Source organism: Mus caroli, unplaced genomic scaffold (assembly GCF_978045245.1).
Source record: "Mus caroli unplaced genomic scaffold, Mus_caroli_1 scaffold_11, whole genome shotgun sequence".
Classification (NCBI taxonomy): domain Eukaryota; kingdom Metazoa; phylum Chordata; class Mammalia; order Rodentia; family Muridae; genus Mus; species Mus caroli.
Window position 1 is genome coordinate 76,867,925 of NW_028227266.1, and position 26,168 is coordinate 76,894,092.

General features: G+C 44.6%; 2 protein-coding genes across 5 annotated transcripts in view; both read left to right on the forward strand.

Annotated features, from left to right (window-relative positions):
* Nucleotides 1–7,049: 7,049 nt before the first annotated feature.
* The window catches only part of LOC147002076 (ciliogenesis associated kinase 1), a 37,561-nt gene continuing 18,442 nt past the window's right edge, over nt 7,050–26,168 (forward strand). For all 4 annotated transcript variants that reach the window (XM_085844807.1, XM_021171315.3, XM_085844809.1 and 1 more), the window contains exons 1-4: nt 7,050–7,325; nt 11,605–11,659; nt 16,142–16,263; nt 17,361–17,440. In XM_085844807.1, coding sequence (XP_085700933.1) covers nt 7,225–7,325; nt 11,605–11,659; nt 16,142–16,263; nt 17,361–17,440 — 358 coding nt within the window. In that variant the 5' untranslated portion in view covers nt 7,050–7,224. The remainder of the gene's footprint in view (nt 7,326–11,604; nt 11,660–16,141; nt 16,264–17,360; nt 17,441–26,168) is intronic.
* Nucleotides 7,056–16,263, forward strand: Cilk1 (ciliogenesis associated kinase 1). The gene is made up of 3 exons (XM_085844810.1): nt 7,056–7,325; nt 11,605–11,659; nt 16,142–16,263. The coding sequence occupies exon 1, from the start codon at nt 7,072–7,074 to the stop codon at nt 7,189–7,191; it is 120 nt and encodes a 39-aa protein (XP_085700936.1). The 5' UTR covers nt 7,056–7,071; the 3' UTR covers nt 7,192–7,325; nt 11,605–11,659; nt 16,142–16,263.

The window sequence follows — 26,168 nt, forward strand, 5'->3', positions numbered from 1 at the left end:
GGCATTTACCAGGTCATTCAGCAAGAAACCAAAGGCCGATGTGTTCAGGGAATGTACGACAGCCCTGCTAATGGTAGACAGGGCTGAGCCTATGTCTTTCAGTTTATCCTAACAGATGAGAGTCTTGCCTTTGTAGTTGATGCCTCCCAGTTACAGAGGACCCCGTGTGCTCTCACTAGTGCAGCTTTACACACAACCATGCTCAAGACAGAAACTCAGGCTGCTTCCCTGTCACCCGTCTTACTCCCCCTTACAGCCCTCCTCTGCCCTCACCCACTCACTTCCCTTTCGGTACCGTGTGCTGGTGCTGTAGCCCCATCTCTAAATAGTTCTTAGTAGGAAGCACTTTGTCTTTGCCGGGCTCTAATGTATGCCTAGGCTAGAGCAGGTGGCTTCAAGGCCCGAATGTGCTGGTCTGAATCCGATCAGGATCTGTTAGCTAATGTTGCTAACTGTGGAGTGGGCTCGATGGCACCGGCAGAGCATCCTTTCTTCTTCTTGGCACTGTCCATCACCCTGCCGCGTCCCAGAGCAACGGAGCATCCCTTCTCTGCTTTCATCTGAGGACAGGAACCCATCGTGTTTGGACCACAAAAGTAATAACTGAGTAGTACTGAACCCAAACATATCCGACCTCTTCTTGCTTAGAGTTGACTTTTGGTTGACCTCCTGCCTGGTGCTAACCCCACTTTATTTTTTTAGTGTGGAAAACAACTGTGGAGAAGAAAATGGCTCCCTGAGCTGAGTGGTCCTAATCTCAGGAGCCGTCCAGAGGGAGCCTGATCTTTTCTCTATCACTTTGCAGACTTGGAACATCCTGTGGTTCCCCAACCTCCTTCACCTCCAGCATCCTGTGCTCTCATGGAGGGCCTCACTGTGTTCTTTAACGTCTCTTCAGTGTTGGTCGTCTAGACATAGACAGCTCAGCTTGGTTGCACAGTCCAGCAGACACCATTCCTGTTGTGTTTTCTGTGAAATGCCATGAAATCTCAAAGTACATCCACTTGGTCTGAGTATTATGTTTCTAAGTAAGGCTTCACTAATGTACTGCCTTGAGGAGGAAAGTCGAACTTGTAGAGCTATCTGTAATTTCCTAGTAAGCACCTACTGTGGGCTCAATGGTTGTTTTGTTTTAGGGTTGGTTTTGCGGGCTTTTGTTAGTTGGTTAGTTAGTTGGTTGGTTGGTTGGTTGGTTGGTTGGTTGGTTTGCAATTCTGTAAAAATCAAACCCAGGCCTTGTGTAAGTAGGCACACGCTGTAGCCCTGAGCTACATCATTAGATGAAAGGCGTTCTTTATAGTTTGAATCCAGTACCCCAGGTAGTAAGCTTGTAAAAACAAAACAAAACATCTTTTTCCATTGCCCAAATAACATAATGGCATGTTCCACATCCCAACCTGTGTCTGCTCCTGTCTCTGATGAAATCGGGTCAACTGCCTTTGTCTGGGCCTCCAGCATAAGCCCCTCGGCCAGGGCAGTGGCCCCTTCGAGTTTCTCTGCCTTTGCTTTTTCTGCTCTAACAACTAGTTGGTCTCCAGGGGATTCTCCCACTTCTGTTGCTCTGCAAGACTCTGGAGGTTTTCCTTGGCACGCTACAGATTAAAACTCCTGTATGATATATAAATGGGCCCCACTCTGAGGTGCTGCACCCCAGTCCTCCCTGGAGAGCTTTCGAAATGATCCAAGCTTACCCCACTCGGCCTGCCCCTCGGAGCAGCCATGTATCAGGACGCTAGAGGCTTCCTAGGCAATTCTCAAGTTCAGCAACTAAGGGTCCTAGGCTTTCTTTCCTCCTAAACACAGCAAAGTATTATTCCTAGCAAGCTTCTGTATGTGTGTAGCTTTCTCTACATGTAATCCCCGTCTCCCCCTCCTGTGTAATAGTCTTGTTTATCCTTCAGCATCCTAGGACGGCCTCATCTCAGAAGCTCGTCACCTCTTCTCACCCCCAGAGTTGGCTGCTCTCTTCCGTGACAGGATCTCTCTGTCGTAGCATATACTACATTTCCTTATGTGTGTCAACTGTGAATTATTTCAAGGGAAAATACTTTCCTTACACACCCAAGCTTACATGTTTAACCTCTCAGCAAAATGACTAGCATTTTACCTGACACCAGCACGTGAAGACGTGCTAGTCCGACCTGCTGGGAAATCCCTGAGGAATTACTTGACATTCAGCACGCAAAGCTGCTGCCATGACACAGTGACAGTCAGACCTTGCCAAAATAGTTGATTTTCGTTTCCTGATAGTAATGACAAATTGTAACAAGGGGGAATTGTTAGGGCAATTGTGTGTTAAATGATTCAGTGCATCTTAATTTCAGTAAAGTGCTTCATTCATAAGTAGTTTTCCTAATAATCCAGGAAAGCGTTGTTGCAATTACCCAATTTAAGTGGAGAAGGAAATAGTGGTGCATTAGCTGCAAAGCAAAGGCTTTTGTTAATAATTGCTAGGATAAGGCCACAGCAAGAAGGGAAGCGGGGCGCCCACACACCACTGTAATATAATCGTTATTAAGCTTTAGTCAACACAATTCATCAAGAAGGTGGAGGAGTGCGAGAGGATCCAGACGTGAGTGCCGGAGATAATTAAGGATGGGAACTGGGTCCTGTGAGGAGCTGTGCGGTTAGGCTGCAGACAGCTGGATGACACTTGCTTAGTAACTTTATGTGCATACACACTTTCATGACATGTTTTCTTCAGAACACTAAACATGTTGAGATTAGCCTAAGTAGCAATATGCAAGATTGGTTTGACAGGAAGAAAAATATCTAACAAACTAGAAAAAGAATGCAGCCTGGTCATAGCAGACCCCTAATTTTAAAAACAAGAACTTGGGCTGGTGAGATGGCTCAGCAGGTAAGAGCACCCGACTGCTCTTCCAAAGGTCCTTAGTTCAAATCCCAGCAACCACATGGTGGCTCACAACCATCCGTAACAAGATCTGACTCCCTCTTCTGGTGTGTCTGAAGACAGCTACAGTGTACTTACATGTAATAAATAAATTTAAAAAAAAAAAAAAGCAAGAACTTGCCATTATTTAAGGAGCAGAACAGATGTAACCAAAACAAGCAAACAAACAAATGTATATTCACGGGGTTGGTAGGATGGCTCAACAGCTAAAGGCTCGTGCGGCACAAGCCTGGTGACCTGAATTTGACCCCTAGAACCCACGTAAAGGTGGAAGAAAAGAACTGACTCCACAAACTTGTCCTCTGACCTCCACACTCATGCCATGACACACCTGCCCCTCCCCTACGCCATGCCCTCTCATGTACATAACACACACAACGACAGAAAATAATAATAAAATTTAGAAACAGCTGATACAGTTCATTAGGTGATTCTTGACAAATCAGTTGTTTGGTGTGGTTCTTTGATTTGTTGGTTTCTGGAAGATGACATACAATGGTGGCTTGGCAGTCTTCAGACGCTACAAATGAAAAGTGCACAGGCGGTGGGGCATCGCACACTGTAAACTCGATGCAGATGCGGGTGGGTGTGGTGAAGATCCAGCAGTGCTGCAGTCTCTGGGGCAGTGGTCAGATGCTCTTCCTGTCAGGTTGAAGCAGACCGTGGATGCAAACAGCCCACAATAGGATGACCATGCACGGAAGAACCCTATTGAGTGGCGGAGTTCTGGGAAGGTCCCATTAAGTAAACGTGCCTTTGTGTTTTTTAAATGAAGGTAAATTGTTCAGTGTGATCTGTGTGCCTTTTATCTTGAGTAGAAACTTTGAAGCTGTACTAATGCCAGATTTGCCGACAGGCTATAGAAGGAGTACCCTGTCTGTACCTCCGCTTCCTTAGACCTGTGCCACAAGCTGAGGAAGGAAAGGGTGACCGCCTGCAGCCAGGGGTGTTTATTTCTACTAGCTCTGGGAAGGTGGGCTAGGAAGCCTTAGGGGGATTAGGAAGCCTTAAGGCCGAGGTTCTAATGGAATCGAATTCTGCAGGTGAGAGACCTCTTCCTAATCTGGAGATTGCTCGCAGAGGGCCTTCCCATGGCAGGGGCAGGGCAAAAGGAGACAAGACACCAAACTTGTCATATCAGGGCCTTACCCTGTGAATCTCATTTTTAACCCGATCACCTCTTTCTAGGCTTGGTTTCCAAATACAATCACCTTGGGAGTTAGAACTTGTAGTTAGGAATGGGAGTGGGGTGAGCGACACAGTTCAGAGCACAGCACACCCCTCGCCCTGATTTTCCCCATTAACATTTTATCCTGTTTGCCTCAGACCTGCACATGCATGCACACACACAGAGAGAATCCTGATGGTGCTCAACTTTACAATGGCTCAGTTACAGTGTTTCAGCTTTACACTGGGCCCCAAAGTTTCCATAGAAACTATGCTTTGAATTCTTAGTTTGATCTTTTCCCAGCCTTGGGTTGTATGGTACCACACTCTCTTGATATTGAGTAGTGACAGCAAGCCACAGCCTCAGGCCTGCCATTCCATCAGGGGCAAACAACTGATCTCTACAGAGGGCGATGCTGGCATTATACTGTGTTTTGTGTTTACATCCATCCATCATGGCTACAAAAAATGCACACCTGTGTGTATAGATGTTATTTAATCCTTGATAAAGTGAGCCAGCTGTGTTTTGAGCATGGGGAAGGTGGGCTAAGCTGAGGGGTGGCATGGAATACCAAATTAATTTTCAACTCACAATACCTTCAACTTATAGTGGTGTTATCAGGACATAACCCCACACACAGCTTAAATCATACTGTCCTTGTCCTTTATCACTAGATCTTTCTGGGTGTATTTTCTATTACTGAGCCACAACACAGGCATCAACTTCAATAAATTTAAGACAGGTACAATATTTATCTAATTTACTTCCGTTTATCTGTTATCCATTGACTTGATAATGTCTTTTTATATAGCATTTTCTTTCTTTCTTTCTTTCTTTCTTTCTTTCTTTCTTTCTTTCTTTCTTTCTTTCTTTCTTTCTTCAGCATAGAATCCAGTCAGTGCCTATACTTAGAAACATGGGATCTGGCAGCTGAGGAGATATGGGCTCAGTGTAGTGAAGTGTTTGCTGTGCAAGCATGAAGACTTGAGTTTAGATCCATATGAAAAGCCTGGACATACATAAAACTGAATCCCAGTGCTAGGGAAGGAGAGGTGTAGAGACAAACCGATCCCCGGGACTCACTGCATAATCAGTCTATCTAGCCAAAACACTGGACTCCGGGCTTAGTGAGAGACCCTGTCTCAAAGAAGGTAGAGAGCGATAGTTGACCTCTGATCTTCACATATGTATGCACAGGTCAGTACACCTGTGCTCACATGCACACACCACACACAGGCACACACAAACATACACATCTACACACATACACTCACCACACTGCACACGCTGCACACACACATGCACACACACCACACACACACTGCACACACATACACAACGGTATCTGAGGTCCTCCAGAACAAAACTGCAGTTATGCTCTAGGCCACCCACTCCTCAATCCCAAACCACACCCTATGCTTTCATTGCTGCTCCTGTGTTGCTAGCTTTCCTTTTTAGTCCTACAAGATGCTCAGCCTTCCTTCATGACTCAGTTTCTTTGAAGACTTTTCTTACTGCCTCCTGGGCACAGTTGGAATTGACCCAACTGGAAGCCAAGCCAACTAACCCCACCCTTGTTCCCTCCAGATACCTGGTACCCTGTGCCTACTTGAAATACCACCCCCCTCACTCATTCCTAACATGGCTAAGCCCTCCTTTGAAAGAAGGGCCTATGTTTACAAATATGTATTAATATTTATGTGCTTTATGAATATTTATCATCAGCAGTAGAATTCATCACTATAAAGAATAGCACGAAGAAGCTGTAGGGAATCTGGTCCTGAAGGTCAAGAAGAAACCAAACGCCCCTCCAGGGGGAGGGGATGAGCTGAGCATGAAGAGGCTGCGCTTGGCCCTAGCCACTCCTTCAGTTGTGTCATAGAGAAGGGAAGTCAGGATTGCCGCTGTCGTTCTCACAGATGCTCAAGTCATACACAGCTTTTACAAGAACGTAGTCTAGGTTTATTTTTTATTGTTGCCTTTCAGTTTGGCGCTGAGACACAGATGGTTTACAAGCAATATTGTCGTACTAGAAACTGCACCGAGCAGCTCCATCTAAGTAACCATATAGTCCCGATCAGGACCCGAGAGTTACTGTGTGTGTAACAATGTTACAACTAAACCTCAGACTGTGGTTGCATTTCATCAAGTCTCCACTGCAGCCCCTTTCTGAGGCCCCTGTCATGGATCCCATGTTCAATTTAGTCAGGTAACCTGGGTTACAAAACATCTTTATTATAGGTAGACTGAGTGAGTCTCAATTATATAAATTTTTACAATGTCAAGGACTTATTTAAAAAGAAAAACAAACCTACAACAACGGGTAGTTGCTACATATCATATATGCAGGCCTTGGATGATTCATTCCTTGTCTGATCATCTAAAAGAAAAAAAAATCGAGCTGATGATACTCAGCTACGCATAGTCCGTAATGTGTGTGTCAGCTTTCTTTCTGCAGTGTGATATGGCCTCCTCTGGCTCTTGTATGTTTGCATGCTGACTGTAGCTGATGTGCAGAGAACACACTTAGCATGGGTGCTCTTAGTTCAGCAGCCCTCCTTCACCGCAGCTAGGCAGGTTTTCCAATCAAGCCCTGAATTGGAGGTCATTCATTGTATTGTTTTCCAAACGTGCCATCTCTAGCTTTCTAAAGACACTTATTTGTATTTGAAAGAGAATATCTAGGCCAGGAGTTGACAACTATTTCTGTGACTCCAGAGCATAAACTGGATAGCATAGGCTACTGGATAGCATAGGCTATCCAGTACTCAGAAATACTCGGTGCTGCAATTGTGGATAGAGATAATCAGCAAGTCTAAATATGCTTTATCCCAATAAAACTTTACTTAAATGAGTAAATGACAGTCTGGTGGCTACAGTTCAGTGAGCATTGCTTTAGACTGCACAAAACCACACATTCAAAGTGTTCACTATCATTTGTCCTAACCATCCGTGCTTCCCCACAGGCAGAAGACTGATCTTTGAAAATATGTATTTGGGAGATAATCACGTTCTGTTGAATACCTTGTGCTGGTGCTGCCATCGAAAAATCTGGTTACAGTCTGGGGAGGCCTGCTACCATTGCAGGACTGAACCGCCTCGGCCCTGAGATGAGTGTCCCGACAGAGCAGGCACACGCACCATGAATAGATACACAACGATCAAGCAGCTTGGGGATGGGACCTACGGCTCTGTCCTGCTGGGGAGAAGCATTGAGTCTGGAGAACTGATTGCCATTAAAAAGTAAGTCTATGCTTGACTTCTTGAAAATTCATAGTCAGCTCTGCCTATCAAGGTGATTCCAACTCCGTTCTGTCCATTCCCTGTCTTTGAAACGTTTCTAAAGGGGAGTGAATGGGAGGCATGAGGAAGAATCAGGCAATGATTCTAGCGTTATAAAGAAGCCATAAGACCTCTGATGAGGGAGGGGTGAAGTTAATAAGCTTCATTTGCCAGGAGAGGAAATGTGTGCCTATCTGATATTTGCCGTCTTGCATCTGCTGTCTTGTACTTATACTTAGTTCTTGTAGCCATGATTCAGACCTTTCGCATTACTTACCTGTGGCTGTATAGCAATTAACTCCAGGCTTGTGGATTAGAACAACATACATACATTAGATCTCCGTTTCTGTGGGCCAGCACAACTTTGCTGAGTTATCTGGTCCAGGGGCCCTTCTGAGGCTGCAGTCCAAGTGCTGCTCAAAACTATAGATTGATTGATAGCTGGACAGGGAAAGAAAGGGTCTACTTCCAAGCTCTCTCGTGTGACTTAGGTGGCATTTAGGTCCTTCACATTGTTGGTCTTAGGGTCTTCATTCTCTGCTGATTATTGCCCAGAGGTTGCCTCTCCATCCTTTGCCAGGTGGACTGTTCCAAAGAGTCAGTTGCAATGTAGAGACTTGCTTCATTGAGATGTAGGCAGTAGGAAGTCAATAAGGAACTGAGAGATGCTCAGAGGTTAAGCATGCCCACCACTCTCACAGAGGACTGGAGTTCAGTCCCAGCTCACAACAACCTGTAACTCCAGTTCCAAGGGGTTACAACCTCTTCTGGCTCCTGTGGCCACCTGCACACACATGGCACACATAGAAGCACACTGTCATCCGTATGTACACTAAATAAACAAATTGGTTGTTTGTTTTAAAGACAGGGTTTCTCTGTGTATCCCTGGCTGTCCTGAAACTCATTCTGTGAACAAGGCTGGGCTTGAACTCAGAGATCCACCTGCCTGTCTCCTGAGTGCTGGGACTAAAGGCGTGCACCGCCACCACCTGGCATAATCTTTTTTTTAAAGAAGGAAGTCTATCTTCCATCTTTTCACTCTTATAAACCAATCACTGAAGTGACTTTCTCTCAGAATAATGTGCCATTTCTAGCTAGAAGCAAGTTATTGAAGGACAAAGGGTATACGTGATTATAAATAGAAGATAATGGTCTTTAGCAACCATGTTAGAGTCTGCCTGCCAGGCCACCTGTGTCCTCTGCCTTATTACCATCTCCACTAAATCCTGGAACCATTTAAAAACCATTCCTTGAACTGAACCTATATCCAGTATACCATTGCATTTTATTCCAGACGTGTTTCTCTTTCTTATCTTTGTTCTGTTTTGTTTATATGAGACAGTCTTGCTATGTAGTCTAGGCTGGCTTTGAATCCACAACCCTCTTCCTTGCTTCCCAAGAACTGGATTATGGGTCTGCAGTACTCCTTCTGACTCCGTTTTCCCCAACTCCAGATGCCTCACTTTCATTCATCCAGTCCTGTCAATTGTACTAAATATCCATCTGGTCTACCTACTTCATTCCCACTAGAACCTTACTTTCAACCTATTACCATTTGCCATCTGACTAGCAGATTCTCTATAAGGCTCTTGGCTTCTAGTCATTTCACTGTTCATACCAAACTGAAAAGACAGTCGATTAAAACCACTAGTGACAAGCATTCTTTGTGTCCTCGTGCCTCTTTGTAGCCCTGTGCTGGATAGTTTTATGTCAACCTGACACAAGCTAAAGTCATCTGAGAAGAGGGAACCTCAATTAAGACCCTCTATAAGATCAGATTGTAGGCAGGCCTACAAGGCATTTTCTTAATGAATGTTTCATGAGGGAAGCCCACTGTGGGTGGTACCATCCCTGAGCTGGTGGTTCTGGGTTCTATAAGAGAGCAGGCTGAGTAAGCCAGTATCAAACTTCCATGGTCTCTGCATCAGCTCCTGCCTGCCTGTTCTCACCCTGTTTGAGTTCCTGTCCTAACTTCCTTCAGTGAATGACTATGGATGTAGAAATGTAAGTCACATAAGTCCAACTTGCTTTTGGTCATGGTGTTTCATCACAGCAGTAGTAACCTAGCTGAGACTCAGTGCTCACAGCAGAGCTGAGCTCTGGTCTCTGGTCTTGGTCTCAGCTCAGTCCTGTGTCTTGTACTTGATCTTTCACCTTTCCCCCGGTTTTGCTGCTCTTTGCCCTGGATTCTTGGAGTCACCTTCTAAATGAACTTCCTGCACCACAGCCTGGGAGGGCCTAGTGTACACAGCTTTCATTCAGTGTCATCCTCTTAGCACCAAGCATCAGTTCTGAGACCTTCAGGCTGCTGCAGCTTTGTCCTGTTTCTCCAGCTCTGTCTCTCTCTTATCTCCGCCTTCTTCCCTCTTGGTTGCAGTCTTCAGCCTTTCCGTATCTTGACTTTACCTAATTCCTTTCCGCCCTGATCTTGTGATAGGTCCTACTGCATATGCCTAGCTACATTGAACTAGCTCTTCACTTTCATGGTGGTGGGGCTGAGGTAGCAGGCACAGAGGAGCAGACCAGTAGCTGAGAGCTTATGTCTGGAACCTGAAACAGAAAATAGAGCCCACTCACTCCAGATGGGGTGAGTCTTTTGAAACCTTGAAGCCCCCTCTCCACCTCCTTCTAACAAGGCCACACTTCCTAAGTTTTCCCAAACAGCCATCTACTTGAGACCAAGCATTCCAATACCCTAGAGCACTGGGGAGAGGTACCTCCTTCTATTACTGAGAGTAGTGAGATATAGTCTGGCATCTGCATTGCAATTAAAATATAGTTCCTATGGTATACTAGCTAAGTTTCAAGTGCACAGTAACCACAGAGTTTTTTTTTAAATGTTTTTAAATTAATTCTTTAAAAATTTCATACATATGAATTATGTATCCTGGTCATATCAACCCCCATCTCTCCCAGGGACCCTCTCTTCCACCTTCATGATTTCTATCTCTTCCTCTTCTTCCTCCTTCTTTTCTTTTTATAACCCACCACCTGCCCCAAGTCTAAGGACTACTGTCTACCTCATCCTGTACCATCAAATTCGTGACTACCACACCATCACCAAAAATCTCCAAGTTCTATTGGCCAGCTCTGGCCTACAAAGAATAAACTTGAGGCCGCTTTCTTCAGTCCAAGTTAGTTAGTGGTAGTCAGATGGTAGTTAGTGGTAGTCAGATGGTAGTTAGTGGTAGTCAGATGGTAGTTAGTGGTAGTCAGATGGTAGTCAGACGGTAGTTAGTGGTAGTCAGACAGTAGTTAGTGGTAGTCAGATGGTAGTTAGTGGTAGTCAGATGGTAGTTAGTGGCAGTCAGATGGTAGTTAATGGTAGTCAGATGGTAGTTAGTGGTAGTCAGATGGTAGTTAGTGGCAGTCAGATGGTAGTTAATGGTAGTCAGATGGTAGTTAGTGGTAGTCAGATGGTAGTCCTGGCTCTTCACACTGCACCAGGCTCCTGGTTAGGGTTTTTGTTGCTGTGGTAAACACCATGGCCAAAAGCAACTTGGTGAAGAGAGGCTTTATTTCTTCTTCCAACTCTCAGGTTGCACTCCATCACTGAGGGAAGTCAGGGCAGGAACCTGGAGGCAGGAGCTGATGCAGAGCCTATGGAGGAGTGCTGCTTACTGGCTTGCGCCTTGTCGATTGCTAAGCTCAGGGATGACACTGTCTACAGTGAGCTCAGCCTCAATCACTAACCAAGACAGTGTCCCACAGACTTACTGCAGGCCAGTCTGGTGGGGACATGATCTCAGTTGACAGTCCTTCTTCCCAGGTTTGTCTTGTTTGTGTCAAGTTGACAAAAACCAAGCAGCACACCAGATTCCCACAGCTGCTGGGGAGTTTAGTGATTTACATTTGACTGACTTAACCAGGGTTTAAAATGAGGTTTTGTTTTGTTTTGTTTTGTTTTTAAATAGTATAATATTTTATAAAAATTGAAACCAACATTGGTTAGGTTCAGGATAAAAAATTAATAATTATTTTTATTTGTGTGTATGTACCCACTGAGGCCAGAAAAGAACATTTGGATCCCCTGGAGATGGAGTTTCGGGCGATTTAAGCTGCCTGGTGTGGGTGCTGGCTATGTGGGTAGCCATACCGCTGAGTGAGGGTTCTCTGCAAGAGCATGCAATACCAAGCCATCTCCCCAAGCCTGAATAAAGACATTTTTAAGAAATGATGTGAACATTTCATAGGCTGGAGCCTATAAATAAGCATGCAATTTCCTTTTCTTCTCTTTCAGAATGAAAAGAAAGTTTTACTCCTGGGAAGAATGCATGAACCTTCGGGAGGTTAAGGTATTTATTAATTTACCAGAATGATTCTGTTTGGCTGACTAGAATAGCTGTTTGTGCGGCTAGATTTGCAGTTGACGTGGTCACCCCGTTCATCTTTTCTCACCAATGCTGTGAAAGCAGAGGAAAGACATTATACAGTTGGTGTCTGACAGCGGGAGAGCGCAGCGTTACTTAGTGAATATCTGGTTATCAGAGTGCTTTTGTTGTTAATGGCGTTCTCCCACCAGCATAGCTCAGTGACTGGTGATTTGTAGCATGGCCCCTACTGGTGTCATTCCTAATTACTGATGCGAAGGACACTCTGCCTGTAGCTAGTTTTTCCTAGCTATGATAGCAGTGCCTCTTGCACTTTTTTGCACGAATGAGTACTCTGTTGGGTGTGATGGAACTCTTTGACCAACACTGAGCTTGGTCAGCATTGCACAGTGTGTCTTCACTGGTTTGTTTGTTTGGTTGGTTGGTTCGTTAGTTTTTTTCTCCCTTTGTTCTTTCTTTCTTCCTTCTTTCCTTCCATATTCATTTTTTGTTTTTTTGGAGGGTTTTTTTTTTTTTGATAAGGTCTGCCTATATCTCACAGGTTGCCCTTGAACTAGAAATCCTCTTAAGTCCTACAGCTTCTCACTTGCTGTGATTGACAGGCTCCACAACGCCTGATAAAAAGAACCTCCTGGCCAGGCGTAGTGGCGCACGGCTTTAATCCCAGCACTCGGGAGGCAGAGACAGGTGGATTTCTGAGTTCGAGGCCAGCCTGGTCTACAGAGTGAGTTCCAGGACAGCCAGGGCTATACAGAGAAACCCTGTCTCGAAAAAACCAAAAAAAAAAAAAAAAAAAAAAAAAAAAGAACCTCCTGTTTTTGCCTGCCCCGCCTCCATTCCCAAGTCCAGCACTGATGTACAAGCCCCGGACCTCACACCTCCTCAGCAAGTTCTCAGAGCAGAGCTGACCCCAGCCCTGATCTTCACTTTTGTTCCCTTTTCTTCCTTTTCTCTTCTTCCTCTCTTCTTTCCATCCTGCCTCAGTCATCTCTTATGCCTCCCCTGGTAGACTGACTGCTTGGGTTTTCCATATGTAATTATTTTCCTGTGCATTGGAGAAGTGCTTCATCTATTGTTAGTCCTCTCAACCCTGTTTGAGAAGCCCAGAAGGATATGAAATCAGCCCATTTAGTGCATGGAATTAGGGTTTCAGGTCTAGAGCAGGGGCCTATAAACTTCATCTATAAAGGGCAAAGCAATAACTCTTTTAGACTCCATAAGCCTGAAGATATTGTTGAAGCTATTGTCCGTGTATATATGTAATGAGTAAAAAATGTTGTCAGGTGTGCTGGTGCATGACTGTCATCCCAGCACTTGGGAAGCTGAGACAGGTGGATCTCTGAGTTTAGGCCAAACTGGTCTATGTATCAAGCTCCAGGCCAGCCAAGCCTACATAATGAGATCCTATCTCAAAAAGAGAAAGAAAGAGAGAGAGAGAGAGAGAGAGAGAGAGAGAGAGAGAAGAAGAAGAAGAAGAAGAAGAAGAAGAAGGAGGAGGAGGAGGAGGAGGAGGAGGAGGAGGAGGAGGAGGAGGAGGAGGAGGAAGAGGAGGAGGAAGGAAGGAAGGAAGGAAGGAAGGAAGGAAGGAAGGAAGGAAGGAAGGAAGGAGTTGAGCATGGTGCTACACACTTTTAATCTCAGTACTTGAAAGGCAGAGGCAGGTGGATCTTTGTGAGTTGGAGGGAAGCCTGGTCTACATAGCACATTCCAGGACGTCCACGATTGATAGAGACCATGTCTCAAAAAGAAGGAGGAAGAGGGAGGAGGAAGAAGAACAGGAGGAGGAGGAAGAGAAAAATAATAATTGGATATAATTTTATTACAAGTCTCCCAATTTGAAGAATGGTATTTGTTTGCTGGTAATCTGTAACATTAAGCTTGATTAAGGTTTAAGGCATTCAGGACTAGGCAGGTTGCTCAGAAGTTAGGAGTACTCACTGTTTTTGTAGAGGACCCAGTTTGGTTCCCTTCCTAACACACACGTAGATGGCTCAGAACTGCCACCAGTTCTGTCAGACGCAACGCCCTCTCTGGCCTTCTTAGGCACTTGCAAGCATGTGGTGTACATGCATACAAACAGGCCCAACATACACACACATACATACATACATACATACATACATACATACATAAATGTAGTGTTCTCTGTTGTGAAAGTGATTGTAAATACTTATGTTAGTCTTACAGAGATCCATCTGCATCTGCCAACCAAGTGCTGGGATTAAAGGCAGGCAATGCATACCACCAAGCCTAGTCCCATTACATGCATTTTAAATTCATATTCTATGCTCCCAGTTGGGCTGTTGGCCTCTGAGAAGCAGACACTGTCTTCCACCATGTTTATCCTTAGGGTATAGAACATTTCAGTTTTAATAGTGAGGAAAGCATCGATCAGTCCCTGGGGGGGGGGGGTGTCAAAATTGATACTATTGATGTATCCGTGGAGAGCGCCCCTGTGAGAACTGTTGGCTTGTTTGGAGGTGCTACTGATGCTTATCTGCTCTCACAAAAAAAGCTTGTCTCTACTCCTTCAGAAACGTCTCTATAACCACACAAGATGCTTCTTTTTTGGAAATAGATCTGGGTAATGTGACCACACAAAATTTAACTTGCTCAGTAACCTCACTCAAACGGGATGAAATGGGAGCTTTGTTCAAAGCTGCTCTTAGACATGGCCTGTAATTCATGCTTCAGAGAGACCACGCCTCGGAGCTGAACCTCTGCCCTCCTTCTAGAAAAGCTCTAAGTCCCACTTCCCTTTTTTCTGAATGAATTGGCTGTGAAGCTGCTCATCGAGCGATACCTGTGACACGCTTCAAGCAAACGGGTAGAAAAGATGGCTGCAGTCAGCGCAGCCAGTGAACGGCAGCCTGTATAGTTCCTCATGGGAAAGCAGGAATCCAGTCCAAACAAAAGAAATAATCAAGCTTGCTGGGTCATCCTAGGAGACTGTAGCCAAGCCAGCTGAGGACCCAAGCCAGCAGCATGACTTGGCAAGAATTCGTCCTTTGGGGTGAAGGTTCCAGAAGGGTCTTCCTTGGGCCTTCTCTGCTGTCTGTGTTTCCTCACTGGCCCAAGCTCCATTGTTCCAAGTTCTGATCTTTTGGGTCCTTCTGGACTTAGGTGTTCACTTTAACACTTCCTTCTGCACACATTTTGTTTGGTTTATTGGGGTTTTTTGGGTTTGGGGATTTTTTTTTGGGGGGGGGGGTTGGTTTTGTTCTTGTTGTTGCTGCTGCTGCTGCTGTTGTTTCTAAAGGTTTTGTGAGACAGAGTTTTTCTCTGTGGCCCTGGCTGTCCTGGAATTCACTCTGTAGCCTAAGCTGGCCTCGAATTCCAAGATCCACCTGCTTCTGCCTCCCAAGTGTTAGAATTAAAGGTGTGTGCCATCACCACCTAGCAAAATGTGTGCTCTTTTTCATTCAAAGGCAGGGAAGCTTCTATGGTTTATCAGTATTGATTTCATTGCCCTCGGTGGGAAAAGACTTTTTAAGGCAATGAGGTCAAACTCTGGTCATCCAGATAGGACTCCCAGACTGAGTATCTTGGATATTGTACTTGAACACAGTTGCTGCTCACTAATAATAGGTCAGCAGTTTTGTTCACTGCTGACAGATGGTGTATATGGCAAGTCATACATGCCGGGCTACATTCAAATGAACTTTAAAAACTATGTATGCAGGCTAAGTAATCAGAAACTCCTGTATCATCTTCTGAACCGTGGTCATGTTCCTCAGCGCTCAGTGACTGCCTGACTTTCTCACCTTCGTTGCTCTTAGACCTTTCCTTTAGAATTTCATCAATAATGTGTCTTCATTCCTCTCTAGTAGTTAAAACTTACATTGTAGGAAGGACCATTTTGTCGTAGACTCACAAGTCTAATGAAGGTCTAGAATCTGGCTGTGCACCCCAGTCAGGCTGTGTGCCCCAGTCAGGCTGTGCACCTCAGTCACGCTATGAGACTCAGTCCTTTGGGCGATTTCCTGTTGAACATGTCTGTAGGCTACTGCCTGGTGATCTCAGCCTTAACCAGCTGTACTCTCTAGAGCTAGAAGATTTAAAACCATGGCTTTCTTTATTGGTTCCCCTCTCGACACTTACACAACCTGAATTCCATGCTTGTGAGGGTGTAAGCCTAAAATAGCCTGGGCCTATTGCCACAAAAATAGTCCTGACCTATTGCTCTGGGCTGGGTACAGCCAGGAATACCAGCTTACCTTCAGACGCTCACCTTCTAGCCTTCTAGTGAATTGATCAAAGTCATCTTTCTAGATAAAGTTAAGTGACCTCAGAAAAATACTGTTTATTAAATTACCAATAAAATGTAACCCATGGTATCTTCTCACTTCTGAGACTAGACACTGTTCTCTGTGTGTGCTTGGGGTTTCTTTCCCTTTTACACAGATTTATTTTTCTAACTTTGTTTTGTCTCTCACCATCTTTCAGTCTTTAAAGAAGCTTAATCATGCCAATATCGTAAAGTTAAAAGAGGTTATCAGGGAAAACGACCATCTTTACTTTATCTTTGAGTACATGAAGGAAAACCTTTACCAGCTCATTAAAGAAAGGTATGGTTTACTCATAACCTTATTCCTTTTAACAAAGTGTCTTTGAGATTTTTTTTTATTATTATTTTAAAGTGTGCATGTAGGGACTATGTGTGTGTACAGGTGCTCACGAAGGTCAGAGGCGCCAGCTTTGTGCCATTGCTGGTGTTCCAATGACTAGCTCTGCGCCATTGCTGGAGTCACGATGAGCCACCCCCACGTGGGTGCTGGGAACTGACTTCTCAAGGGTCCTTTACCAAGAGTAGTATGTGTTCTTAACCTTTGAGCCATCTCTCCAGCCTCACAACATTTTTATGCGTTAAAATTGCAAAGTAGTCGTGCTTTTTGTTTTGTTTATTCGGTTTTCCAGTTCTTTCTGTCGTCCTTTAACAGCCATGCCTCTGGACTCTAATGTGAAATCTGCCAGCTAGGTGAAGGGCCCAGCCACGTTCCTGTGCCTGGGAGCCCTCGGGTAACTCCCAAGAAGCAGCCTGCTCGCTTCCATTCATTTTGTAGTTTTTGAGAAGAGATCTCATTGCTAGGCTGGCCTCAGACTCGCTGCGTAGTTGAGACAGGCCTGGAACCCAAGATCCTTCGATGTCAGCAGTTCTCACCCTGTGGGTCATGACCCCTCTTATAGGGTCATATATCATATCCTGCATGCCAGATAGCTACATTATTATTCATGCAGTAGTAAAATTATAGTTATGAGGTAGCAATGAAGTAAGTTTATGGTTGGGGGTCATAACATGAGGAACTCTATTAAGGGTGTCAGCATTAGGAAGGCTGAGAACCAGCTCTTTATATGACCCTTCTGAGTCCTAAGATTGCAGATAGGTACCATGCCCAGGTTGGTTTTAGATACAGTGTTAAAGGTTTCTTTATTATTATTATAAAAGGTTTACTCTCTTCTTTGTAATAGAACTGAATATACTTGGTGTTTATTGCTTAGCTTCACTATACCATCAAGTGATTATTTTTCTCTGGTATTTATTATCAAAGGATCTAGTAAAATTTTCTTAACTTCATACTATATAACCAGAATGACACAAACACAGGAGATTCTCTTTAATACAGAAACTTGGGTTTTTAACTTCATTTTCTTCTGATCCATACAGAAATAAGTTGTTTCCAGAGTCTGCTGTAAGGAATATAATGTACCAGATATTGCAAGGACTGGCATTCATTCACAAACACGGTAGGTGTTTTACAGGATTGTGCTTCTGAATAGCAGTGAAATGTCATTAGGTAAGTGACCGAGCAAGTATTAATGTGCTCTGTAATGCACTTCCAGAAGAGACCATAGAGTTGACAGGTGGACAGTGGCCTTCAGAATATGTTACCTTTGTACTTTGATTCCTAGATTTTCCTCTGTGTGTGTGTTCTTCAGTTTTTGTGTCACACTTATTAATCATAGATGGATCTAAGATTTATTTCCCACCACTTACTGATGTATCAACAAGAAACATCCGATCGGAATTCTGAGGCCTTTGTGTGCTGAGTCTAACCCATGTTAGCATTTCTGAACTCTGCTGCTCATTTTTCTACATCATTTGTATTCCAATTTGTTTCAAAGGGGGTCAGAGTGGTTAAACTATACCACTCTGGAGAAACAAAATGGAGAAACAAAATAAATTAAAATTCGGCAAACTGATAAAGAGACAAAGGCAAACATGGTAGGGAGCAGCTGGGAGTAAGAGTCACTCCCCTCCATCCTTCCCTCCTTCCCTAAGGGACTTAGCCAGGTGTGCTAGCACAAGCCTTCAATCAACACTGCAGAGGCAGAGACAGGCAGATCTCCATGAGTTTGAGGCCAGCCTGGTCTACATAACAAGTTCAAGGCCAGCCAGGGCTACATAGTAAGACCTTGTCTGAAGAAGAAAAAGAAGGAGAAGGAGAAGAGGTGAGGGAGGAGGGAGGTGCAGGTCTTGTGTGTGCTGTCACAGTCTCTGTGAGTTGATATGGTATACATCAGCCTGGTTGTATCTGCAGAATGCTGTTTCCTTAGAGTCAACCATCCCCCTCTGGCTCTTACAGTCTTTCTGCCTCCTCTACTGCATAGATCCCTGAGCCTTGCTTGAAGGGAGGGCTTTGATAAAGACATCTCACTCAGGCTGAATGTTCCAAGGTCTCTCATTGTCTGCACAGTGTTCAGTTGTGGGTCTCTGTGTTATATATTGCAAGAAGCATTTCTGATGAGGGGTGAGGTGTGCATTGACTTATGAAAATGTAGCAATATGCTATAACAAGTTGTTTTGTTGCTGGAGTAGCAGGTTCTTCCCTAGGGCCACTAGTCCCAGTCTCTTGACCTCACTGATGGTGTCAAGTATGGATTCCATGTCATGGAATGGGCCTTAAATCCAGGTTTTTTGTTTTGTTTTTTTTTTTCCCTAAGTGGTTGGTTACTCTCATAACATGTGTGCCACTACGACACCAGTATATTTTGAAGGCAGGTCACTGTTGTAGGTTGCAGAGTTTGTAGGGATGAAGCTTCTAGTTGGGCACCAGCCAGCTTGATTTTTTTTCCATATTTGATGGCATAAATAAATGGTGTCTTCAGCAACAGGGTCTTACACTCTGGTTGTGTGTGTTGGGGGTGAGGGGTAAACATCATTTCCAATAGCCTAATATTTGGAGGACATGTCCAACATGCCAGTAAATTTTATTTCAGTAGAAGAAACAGACAATAAATTTGGTTCTGAGCTTGTTGTACAAAGGAAAATGTTAAACATGATCAAGTTTCCTTGATGTAAAAATAGACTAGTTAGCTGGGCATAGTAGTGCACAACTTTAATCCCAGCACTTGGAAGGCAGAGGCAGGTGGATATCTGTAAATTCAAGGCCAGCCTGGTGTACAGAATGAGTTTCAGGACAGCCAGAGTAGAGTCGTTACACAGAGAGAGAAAAACCCTGTCTCAAAAAACAAAACAAAACAAAAAAAAACAAAAAAAAAAACAAACAAAAACTATACTAGTTATCAAAAGAAGAACTATTATTTTTAAGTTAATTTGTTCATTTTACATTTATTTATCTAGCGTGTGTATGTATGTATGTGTATGTGTCTGTGTCTGTGTATGTCACAGTTTGGGTGCATTAGTCAGAGGACAACTTTCAGGGGTCTTGCAATGAGTCCTCTTCCTTCCATCCTTCCATGGGTTTTGAACTCAGGTCATCAGGTTTAGAAGCAAGATTTTCACCTGCTGAGCCATCTTACTGGGCATAAAACTATCTGGATACCATGCCTAGGAAGACACTTTCTCATGGGCCCCTTGGAGGGGGCAGTGTGTTACATAATCTTATAGTAAACACAGCATCAGGCTGTGTAGGCTGGTTTTCTGTGATATCCTTTATTAGGTAGGCCAGTCACTTCACCTGATCAGAGAAAGCAATTCTGCTGTGACTCACCTCAGGGATGGTGTGGGTAGTCCGCTGAGAGCTTTAGAATGTCCAAAGGGAAGCTTAGCTATGTGCCCTTCAGGAAACTCTCCCCTTGTGTTTTTCCTCTAACCTGAGTTTGTAAAGGTTGGACAGCAGTGACCATGCAGCAGGCATCTTCATCAGCTCTCTGGAAGGTTGCTGGTTCCAGCCACTGCAGAGGAGACTCAGATTGGTAACTTTCCTATGACTATGTAGCCAAACCTGGACATCTGTGAGGGAAAGCCAGAGTCCTCTGAGAAGGTCATTCGAGGTCATTTTAGTATGCAGACAGTGGCTGATTTTGTACAGGCAGGAAATCCATAAACTCAGTCTCTGTATGTTGTCACTGTAAACATTTCACTAAAAAAAAAAAAAAAAAAAAAAAAAAAAAAAAAAATGGACTTATTTCTCAGTGAGGAGTCTGGGTTGAAACCTTTTGGCAGTTACCAGATTTGTTGTAAATTGTCAGTGGGTAGAAAAATGTTGTGTTGTACAAGGTGATACAGTATATCCAGGGCCAGGACCAGCTCTTTACCTCTAAGTAACTCTTCTCAGTTACAGAGTAGATGAAGCACAGAGACAGGCTATCCCTTGTGGTCCTCCAGCACAGACTTTGTAATCAATGAGTGATACGCAGGGCTGAGCTGACTTGTTCATCCAGCTGGGTGAACCACTGGAGTACAGGTGAGCTTCGATCCCACTGACTTGGGAGCACTGACCAGCTCCTTAGCCTTTATTCACAGGAGTTTACACTGGGTGATGTGTAATAGTCAAACACAGGATTTTAGGGACACCTAGGAGAGGGCACATGAGAGCTCAAAGGAGAAAAGAAGGGAATCAAGGGAGTTCTTTCTCTGCCAGCTTATTGTCAAGTAGGAAGCAGTCACAAGGTTTTAGGGTGAGTTGTTCTTTAATCCAGAAGCTGAGACAGAGAGCTCCTTTTCACTCCTTTGCATGAGACTCAGATATTTGTTAGGAAGAACTCGCAGCCTTTCTCCTGAGACTCTACCAAATGAAGCACTTATGTACTCCTAGACACAGACCACCTACGCACTTCCATACATGTTCATCCACATGTAGCTATCTCTGTATGTACCCATGCCCACATGCTTATCACTTGTATAGGCCCTCTTGTCCCTCACACGTAAACAGGGGCATGGGTATGTATGCAGACGCAAATAGCTTCAGCTAACAGTTTAGCACCCCTCAGCAGCCCCTGGGAATTCTGCACTGCCATTCCCTCTCAAGCCTTAGGCACTGGGAATGTGTGCAGTGTGAAGGAAGGTTCAGCGGTGGAGGGTCAGGCCTGCGCTTTCCAAACCTCACCATCCTGGCCATCACCAGAGGTGGACGTTGTTGACATTTTTCCCAACAGCGATATGCGTGGTTCTGGTTGGAGTCAACTCCATCTGTTACTCTTTTCATTCCTTGCCAACGTCACAGATAGGGAGAACAGAAAGTAGCCATGCCTCTCAAAGAAGAGGAGACCGGAGCTCTGAGAGGCTCAGAGCTCTGCAGAGAGCACACTGCGGTAATGCAGAGGAAGCTCAAGTCCTAGCCCCTTTGTTGCTGTTGTTGTTGTTGTTGTTGTTGTTGATGATGATGATGATGATAAATAACCGTTTAAAAAATGGAGTATAGGGAACAAAAAAAGCGAGGTGGCTTAGTGGGTAAGAGTACTAATTACTGAGCCTGTCAGACTGAGTTCATTCTCAGTTGCAAGAATGAACCAGTTCCTGCCAGTTGTCCTCTGCCCTCCACACACATGCCTTGGTAACCCTTGCACACACACACACACACACACACACACACACACACACACACACACAACTAGTAAATAAATGTGATGTTTTGATTTTGTTTTTTTAACTTACAGGGTTGGTGTGGTCGTGACTTGACTTGGGTTAAGTGCACATGAACCTAATATTCACCCTTTCCTGTGGTAGTGAAGCCATCTGATGCACTTCATGGCACTGTCTACTTTCAGCCCTTCCCCCGTAGCTTGTTCTCACAGTGAGAAAGTGCAGCTCGCCCTGGGGAGTACTGTCCTCTGAGAGGGAAAGAACAGCACAGCGGGTGGTTGCTATGGCCATGTCTCCTGTCACTGACTATATTACACCCGCCCCCCCGCCCCATGGGGAATAAACACATGGCTGTGCTTGGTACTGACCGAACAATGTCAAAGCACATGTCCCTTGCAGGAATATAATTCAAATCGTATGTTTCCTGCTGACCTACCTGTACAGCTGCCGGGGGTATACATCCACATCAGGTAATGGAAATGATTTGGGGCAGTGTTTTACCCTGGAGGTGATGCTGTGTCTTTGAGCCTCACCACTGCCTTAAATGTGTGACCTTGAGGTGACCCTTTGTGTGCCTGTGCTGCCCTTCCCATGGCTTACTTTCTTTTCTTGATATAAACACTGAAGTTTTAGATTCAGGGAAGGAAGGAAATTGGGGAGGAAGGAAGGGAAAGAAACTGAGAATTATCTGAAATTACTTTTACAGCAGGAAGATGTGCCGCATAAATTCATAATGTTTAAATACACTTAAGTCACCTCTCCTTATTTAATCAGTCACCAATAACAGAATATGGACCGGGGGAAGCCTTCCTTGAGGCTGTATTTTCCTTTCTTCCTTGAAGTTATTTATGAAAATCTTCTATCAGAATGAAAAGGGAAGCCCTTGTGTTATTCAGCAGTCAGGCAATGCCCTGAACTCAAATTAAGGCTCTGTTTCTGTGTTCTGGAAGCCATTTGGAACTGGGGGGGTTCTTGCTGTGACAGCGCTCTGCTGTTGTGTGATCCCTAAATGGCACAGCTAGAAGGATTTCCATTGTCAAGTCAGGAGCCAGAAGGAAGAAGGGGGCTCATTGTTATGGGCCACACTGTACACGTCAGCAGAGCACAGACCCAGGCAGGGCTCACTGCCAGCTCCCCACAGCTGACACTTGTCACTGGCCTCACAGGCCTTGATTCTTATCTGCAAAAAAGGACACCATATATGCAAGCCCACGTTGGCAGTTTGTGGGAGGTTACCAGAGAGAACTGTCTAGTAATTATCCTCAAAATGACCAGCTCTCGAAAGGCACTAATGTGCCGGTATTGCCCTCTAAAAGCTTTATAGATATAATGTGTTTTATCCCACAAAGCAAACCTGTGAAGTAGATGCTAGTCTCTATTTTACTAATGAGGAAACTCAGGCACTAATGGGTTAAATGGCCACAGGCCTCCTTGCTGGTCTACACACTCACATCCTAAGCTGAGTTGTCTTTTTAAATAGTCATGTTTCACTAAAACAGATGAAGTATGAAAAAAGAAGCTAATTAGAGGAATAAGTGAGAAGCCTGACTCTTCATTCCCCTTTGATGAACATGGATGCTCTCTGTGAGACTAGGATCAAGAGGAAAGAATACAGCCTGACTGTTGGGGGAGGGGTGCTCGGTGCTTAGAAGAGCATGGCTCACAATGGACTCACAAGCAATGCTTGCATGAGTACCAGCCAATGTGGTAGGATGGACTGAGTTGGAGAAGATGAGAGTTGTTGATGTGGGCGTAATAGATGGTGCCAGAGGGAGTTGGTGGGGGGGTGTTGGGGGGGCTGTTCAAAGACAGATGAGTCACTATAAGAGAAATGCCATATAAGTTTCTAAATAATAATTACCCCAATTCGAGGAGGGAGGGGATGCTTACTAGGAGAATCAGCATTGATGTGGACTTGAGAGTCAAAGCACAAATCAAGGTGTAGGTGTCTGAGCCAAGAGGGAGAGTCGTGCTTGGCACTCTCAGGCTCTGACAGGTTTCTTTTTTGGTGGGATTGTGAGTGACTTGTTGCCCCCTGCCCATAACTCAGTTTCCCCATCTGTTGGTAAGAAAACAGTGCCTGCTGTTTCTTCTTTTCACTGGAGAGTCCTGGAAACCATCCTAGGTACACTGACAAAAGACTACTCTTAACACTTGCATAATTCTTCATTTGTTTCCAAGACGGGTCCATAGAGTCAGGCCTCCTGGGAACTGGCAGGTGTTCACAGAGCAAAGGTCCCAAACGCCGTGACTCAGTTATACCAAGATTTAAAACAGGCGTCACTCATCTGGTGGGTAGATAATATATTTTTACTGGGCTCATAATAACCATCTGGATTTGTCCATATCAGATTTTTTTCTTTTATAGGAAAGGCCATTCTTGACTAATATTGAATCACTCTTGAGTTTCTTACTCTGACAGCCTCAAGTTTGGTTCTTATAATTATTTATATTTGGCTAACTACAAACCTGGTTAGGATTCTTGAAGAAAACTGTCTATGGGAGGCCATTAGGTCTGTCAGGACAGTGGCAGAATAAAGATGAAGCACTGAAATATAATGTGCTTTCCTAGTGTACGCGTACACGTGCATGGACTCGTATCTACAAATATACATATGCTGGAAAGAGGCCAACTTTGCTGTGACTGTCTTTTGTCTAACCCACACCACACCTGACTGATCTCAGTTCCTTGGGCTGTGCAAAGCAGGTGGCCCTGTGTTGTGAAGGAAGCACTTCTTCCTCCTACGCGTGTCCCCCGTGAATGTCTGTGATCATTTCTGTGCCTTCATCCTCATGTAGGCATGAGGTTCTAGGCTCTGATGTATCCACTTGGTCCAGCTAAGCCACCCACTGGGTCTGCAGTTCCATCATTATGCTATACAACTCTGCGTTTAGAATCTGACCAGCTGCTAAGCCCAGTTGTCTCCAGGATGGTGAACACAGAGGAGTGTTCTTCTCTTAAAACATTGCTACTTCCCATCATGCATCGCCATGTAGTGCCTTTTCACATCACAGTCACTTTCTGCTAGAGCACAGACAAAAGTAGCCTTGGCTCTTGCTTCCTGAGGTATTACAGGAGTGCCTGTTGTGGTATGCATACCGGGACCAGCTGTGAACCTCATGGAACGGCATCGTCACCCGCTGTGATATGCATATCCAACTGTCACCACCCTGCTTCTGAGCCTGTGCACCTGTCAAGAAGTTCTCAGTTTCTGTCTTTAGGACGTCCTCTCTTCCATCCTCCCCACAGCTCTGGCCTACTCTCTTCGTCCATGTAGATTCATCAGTGTGAAGGTCCTTCCTTCTTCCTACACGCCCATGTAGTTCCCTCAGTTCAATCAGCAATCACATGCTATGAGACTCCTTGGCTCTTTTTTGCATGCAAGACATTCAGAAATGTAAAAGGCCTTAACTGTTAAAGTGCTTCCATCTGCACAGTGAAAACACTGACCATGTGTGTACATGATAGAAGTCTCCACACAAAGGGCCTGCTCTTCCTGTGAAGGCAAAGACCAAGAACCATGGCCGTGTGGGTTGATCAGAATCCACAGAGCCCAGCCCACTCTTGGCAAAGCTTCTGAATAACTTCTTGGGGAAGAATAATAATTTCAGGGGAAGAATGAGGAATGGCACCGTGTGTGATGGTTCCTTAGACAAAATGCAACTCAGTCAGCCTTGGAGAATGGTCAAGATTGGGATCGATACAGATGAAAAGGAACCGGGTACATTATCGATGGGGATCCATACAGTGAACTTAATGGGAGTAGAGAACTTCAGCTGAGTGGAACAGATGGGTGATGGGTGTGGGGAGTTATGTTTTGCAGTGTGGTTGATTGACCCTAGGGCAGCATGCATGCTAGTCAGGTTCTTTACCACAAGAGTTCTCTCTTCAGTTGGAAAGTATATTTATCTCTTTAAGTAGAATGAAAGAGATCAGATTTATTAAACAATTTAAAGAGGCTATGGAAAGGGGTGTGTGTGTGTGTGTGTGTGTGTGTAACATTGTTTAAATTACTAGAAGGTGTGAGAATCCAGAGATGCTGGTGGAAGGGAATAATCCAGCCTTAGGCAATAAGAGCTGCTGGGAGGGCAGAGTGAAAGGGAGAAAGGCCAGGAGGAGGCATTCGGAGGGAAATGCGGGACTGTCCCATCACTATCAAAAGAACAGATTCAGGCTGGAGAGATGGCTCAGTAGTTAAGAGCACTTGACTGTTCTTCCAGAGGTCCTGAGTTCCATTCCCAGCAACCACATGGTGGTTCACAACCATCTGTAATCTGATGCCCTCTTCTGGTGTGCATAAAGACAGAGCAGTCATATTCATAAAATAAATCTTTTTTAAAAGCCAACCAACCAAACCAGATTCAACACAACTACTGAGTACTTGGCGGTACTGTTTGAGGAGGACAGATTATTTGTGAGATAGTTTTGGACAAGCTGATGCAGAGACGAAAGTGACACCCAGTCAGGATGCAATTAAGGATGTAGCTTTAAGGGTGGCTCAGGATATAATATTAGAGGTGATAAACGTAACTAACACTGTGGGCAGCATCACCTAAGTTGTCTTTCCCATCTGAGTGCCAGTGAGGTTTAGAAGCATTCTGAGTGATGTCTGTGTGGGTGGTACCGTAGGGAGGAGGTGGCTTGAGGTTTGCAGAGCCATGTATATTGCCAGTAACTGGATCTCTGCATGCACCTTGAAGACTCCC

Coding starts and splice junctions, on each gene's coding strand:
- Cilk1 (XM_085844810.1), top strand. CDS start 7,072: ATGTATTTGGGAGATAATCACGTTCTGTTGAATACCTTGTGCTGGTGC.